This window comes from Aplysia californica, unplaced genomic scaffold (genome assembly GCF_000002075.1).
Source record: "Aplysia californica isolate F4 #8 unplaced genomic scaffold, AplCal3.0 scaffold00034, whole genome shotgun sequence".
Lineage (NCBI taxonomy): Eukaryota > Metazoa > Mollusca > Gastropoda > Aplysiida > Aplysiidae > Aplysia > Aplysia californica.
This window is the reverse complement of record NW_004797304.1, coordinates 1,409,286-1,414,285: the sequence shown is the minus strand read 5'-3', so window position 1 is coordinate 1,414,285 and position 5,000 is coordinate 1,409,286. Positions and strand designations below refer to the sequence as shown.

Below are 5,000 nucleotides of genomic sequence, written 5' to 3'. Positions count from 1 at the left end.
TCCTGTCGCGATAGTCCTCGTAGCAGCAGTCTCCAATGATGTCCGGGAGTATGCCGAAGAAGGCGAGTTCCTCATCGTAGGCGCTGATACACTCGTGTTTGGGGTAATGAAGACGGGAGGTGCGGTAGTAGTTGAGAATGTGGCGAAAGATATCCGGATCACGGTCGAAGAAGTACTCTTTGAGCTCCTCATCGTAAAAGAACTCCCTCTCGTTCGAGCCAAGAAGGGAGTCTGGGAACTTCTCCAGGGTTGTACGCCAGGTTTCGAACCTCCTACCGCTCACGTTGATCTTGAGCTTTTCATCCCCTCGTCGACACTCTGGCCGAACGCTCGGGGTGGGTAGAGGGTTTTGCGAGATTGGAACCCATCCGATGGCTGAGGCCCGGGCAAAGGGCAACCACGCTGCCACCGACGCCATCACTCCACCCGGCGTGATGTTTCCTTTAGAGGAGAACAAATCTGGCTCCTCCCGGAAAACAATTTTGATGAGTTGGATGAGGGGGGGAAGCCCGTGGAAAATGGAAAAGAAGAACAACAGGTGAAATGAGGGAGAGAGAGGAGGGGATTTGGAGGTATTGGATGAGAGAGGGGAATTGGAGATTTTTGTGGAGAGATGGGATTTGGGAGTTTTTGAGGAGGAGACGAGGGTAATGCGAAGGTCTGAAGTGACGGCGAGAGCTGACAGAGAGGGTATGGGATGCCGGCAGGACGGGCAGCTGAAGGAGGCAGGGAAAACAGCCTCAGTGAGAACAAGGCTGGAATCAGCAACGTTTTCTTTCCCCTATACGTCCCCCCTCTTCAGTCAATACGGCTGTCTAGAGTCGTATAATGGTCTGTGCCAAGGCTTCACACGAGAAAAAAGTAGAAACTGGAAGGTTTTTGCATGCGGAAAGGATGAAATCAATGGCTTATAAATAGTGAAAACATCTAGTCAGAAATAGGATTTTGCATTAACCCTTGCACACAATAACTTTTCAGAAAATGTGGAAACAGAGACTGTATGGTTTTGTTCACTCACCGCTTAAACTCTTACATAGGTGAAGCACCTTACAATACGGAGCTCATTACAGTGCAGTTTTACCTCAACTTCGTAAACAATTTTTTTTCTCACCAAAATTAGATTGGCGGCATTCGATCGATCATGCAGATTTGGAATTACGGAATCTACCAGCGAAGGAAGAGTCGGTCTCTGAAAAAAAGGCCTCACTCTCACTCACACCTCTTGTTTTTGCATTCTTCAACCTGCCCCAGAATGCACTGCCATCTCCGCGACAACTCGGTAAGGGTGTGTGCACACACGATTGGTGAAAGTTCTTTACCTGGTTATCTGACCACTGGTCAGTACCGTGTCAAAATGCGTCCGCAGCCGCCTCCAGGTGGCGCTGTGCTGTGTCCTGGGAGGGTGGGTGGGGATCACCAGCCCACGCCAGCTCGCTTCTCGCCTGGTGCGGCGCTAGTCGAGTCCATGCGTGCTACAACGTCGTCCATTGACCTTGGCCACTGTTCACGACGATTGGGCAAGGTCATTCTGATTTCTCCCCAGAGTTCTGTTGTTGATTTAACAGGTTCAAAGTATCCGTTCCTGAGGGGTAAAAATAAAAAATAAATAAGACATGGTTATATTATAGTATGCAATATCAATTATACATAATTAATCTTACATATTTGACATGAACATGTTTATTTTCAGGTACCATGTACCTTTGCAATGTGAACAAGCCGTGTTTCGTATGGGACAAAGAACACACACAGAGAGAGAGAGAGAGAGAGAGAGAGACAGACAGACAGACAGACAGACAGACAGACAGACAGACAGACAGACAGACAGACAGAAAAGAGACGATGACGGGGTGTATTCACTGTTGCACTCTAGAGTACCCAGATTTCTCCACATGGGAACTAGTACGAGTAAGAACAGGAAATTGTCTTGTTGACTTAGCTGTACGCCCTCTTCCTCTGAAGGAAAGCCACCACTTTCAGGTAGCAAGCACATTTCATTATCGTGTGTCCAGCGCTAAAACCCTGTATTTGAGTCAAAGACATGAATATGAGGTACTAGATACTAGATACCTATAATACTTTTTCCTTTTACTAATAGTTACGTGTGTATAAGACACTTTCGCTGCTGAATTCGAAACCTGTCTGTGACGTTACAGATGCAGACCTGATTGCATTTGTTCATGGGTGTGTGATTTGAGAGTGCGTACGCACAGGTAGGTACGCCATTTGCCGTTACTATAAAATATCGACATGACAGAGAATGTATAAGTACACACACACACACACACACACACACACACAAACAAACAAACACACACACATACACACACACACGCCCGCGTGCGTGCACACACATACACACACACACACACATACACACCCACACACGCACACACTTGCAATCCTCGCACTACGGCGCAAGTAGACATAATAAACAGAAAAATTCAGTTGTAAGACGTCAAAAGAAAGACAGGACGTGAGGAAAAATTCTGAAAGCATCCACGAAGGTCGCCGACGGATACAAGAGTGCTGCTATACAAAGGCCAATCGATAGAGGCGATCTGAAATAGAAACGGTGACTGATACAAAAACATCTGTCTACACATCACAAATATTCTGCAGTAGACAACATTAGCCGAGTTTGTTACTTGATCTTCACTGTTTTTCCTTTTAGTGATGTAGGTATTTTACCTTGTTCGTTTGGTCGTTTTGCTGTCTTTTGTTGTCTGTTGTTGTGACGCCTTTTACTGGCCTATTTTATTTCGGTTGTTTGTTGTTTTGTTTTGTTCTTTTTTGTGGCTCGGAAGGGATGTTTTGTTGTTGCTGTTGTTGTTGGTATTGCTGTTGTTGTTGTTGTTGGTGGTGGTGGTGGTGGTGGTGGTGAAGGTGGTGGTGTTGTTGTTATTGTTATTGTTGTTGTTGTTGTTATTGTTGTTGTTGTTACTGTTGTTGTTTTATGTTTCTAGAAAAGAGAAAATCATTGACGCTATAAATTCTATGTCGTGTGAAGAAAAAGCTAGTCGGATAGACGTAGTCAATCAGAGTCTGCAGTGTTGCCTTTTGGCATTTCGCCGTCACAAGCTTAAGTTCAAATCCAATATGGGGAGAGTAGATATGGAGCACCCTGGTCATTCAGCTGGGATGTTGTATCCTTCTATGTCCTGATTGGTCCTGTTTGTCAGGGTCGAAGTCCACCTCATATATGATCTAAATTGTGTTGAACGGGGCCTTAATATCACTCGGATGACAGAGAAAGTCATAGTAAAAAAAGAAGAGGGATAGTAAAGATTGAAAGCTTATCTACTCTCTCTCTCTCTCTCTCTCTCTCACACACACACACACACACACACACACACACACACACACACACACACACACACACACACACACACACACACACACACACACACACACACACACACACACACACACCTGTCTATAAGACTAGGTTAATTATGCAAAACAGAGAAAGATCATCAAAGCAATAGGATATCAAAGTTATAGTATGTCCTTTTTTGTCCTTGAACTCATTATGTCAACAGGGAACTGTATTAATACTGAATCATTGTTTGGTGAATTGTTAAATGTATCAGTTCAAAGGCATATATAGTGTATGACGTCCGGCGAGCCAAATGTGGCCCAACAGAGAGTGGAGACCTTGTATGTACGTAATACGTCAAGTAAGATCTGAAGAGAGAGCTAGAGGGGGCTCTCGAGGCCAAGAGGTTAAGGTGTTGGTCTCTCATTCAAAGGTCCCGGGTTCGAATCCGGGTAGCGACCGAAAAACGTTCTTCTCTAAAATTGTCTACTTTCACCTCCTTTCCAGCTCTCTAGCAATGTTCTGTCGTGTGCTTTCGTCTCCTCTTTCTGCCCCCACCCCCTCACCTCCTTTGCCCCTTCCTCTGGGCTCCTGACTCTTTCTGCAGCCTTTCTGCTATTCCTCGGCTCCTTCTTACTGCTGTCTTTCTGCCACACCCCTGATCTTCTGGTAGGAAAGATCTACACCTAGCCTTCTCGGACAAGGGCGACAAATCTCGGAAGTCCCGTGTTCAAGTTGCGCACGTTGAAGATCCCTTGGGGGTCTAAAATCGATAAGAGTAGGCTTCGGCCGCCACCCGGGCAAAATTAAAAAATTCCTACCAACTGAAACTATTAGGTGTGTCCCGCCCGCTCATATGACCTTAGGCAGTTGCGAGCGCCGTAAAACACTTACCAAAAAAAACAAAAAAACAAAACAGCGAGACAGAGAGCTAACGTTTACTTTTACTATCCAACGCCACGTAGCTAGAGACGTATGAGCTGCACCCTAACAGCTGGGGAAGCTTGCTGACCCCTTTCGGAGACAAAGCAAGACAGCCAACAGAGAAATTGTATGTTTAGAAAAGATACTGAACCTTCTAGTCAGTTGGCGAGCTGCAAAGACTGGGCGACGAACGTAAAGAAAGGACGATGAACGGAAAGACACTGACAGACAAATAGAAAAACAGAAAATGAACAGGGAAAATTGAGATCACAGAGCTCATTTCCGGAAATGTCTTTTTAAAGGTCAGGAGTAGCGCCTGGTGAGAGGACAAAAAGGGTTTATCGATTGCTTACTGCTTCAAAACGGTTGAAATCCAATTTTTGCCCTCCAGGATCAAATTTTAGAGGCCCTTTTTTTAGACAAGGGCCCGGTCATCAGCGATAAATCCAGAGACTGTGGCATTTTCACTCCTTTATTATCGCGCCCTAGGCTTCCCATCGTGACGTTCTTGTGTAGTGTGCTGGCCAATTTTATAAGGATATTGGCTTAGTTTTTTAGGCAATGACTTAAAGAGATTATATAGTTTGAGGTTATTACTATCATTGTAGATTTAGGGACGTTTTAAAAATACTTCACTGCTGTTTTGCTTTCCTTGACCGAATTTTTTTTTCTTTTTTTCTTTTTTTTTGGTCCCTTGTGTTGATCAAACGTATATGGAAAAAGCACACACACATACACACATACACACACACACACA

At 44.8% G+C, this 5,000-nt stretch overlaps 1 protein-coding gene across 1 annotated transcript in view; it reads right to left on the bottom strand.

The window, feature by feature from the left end:
- LOC101856158 (potassium voltage-gated channel protein Shal) overlaps nucleotides 1-1,579 on the bottom strand; it is a 187,575-nt gene extending 185,996 nt beyond the window's left edge. Inside the window, exon 1 of the mRNA XM_005091685.3 lies at nucleotides 1-1,579. This exon is cut by the window's left edge and continues 688 nt beyond it. Coding sequence (XP_005091742.1) covers nucleotides 1-418 — 418 coding nt within the window. The 5' untranslated portion in view covers nucleotides 419-1,579.
- Between the last annotated feature and the right edge of the window lie 3,421 nt (nucleotides 1,580-5,000).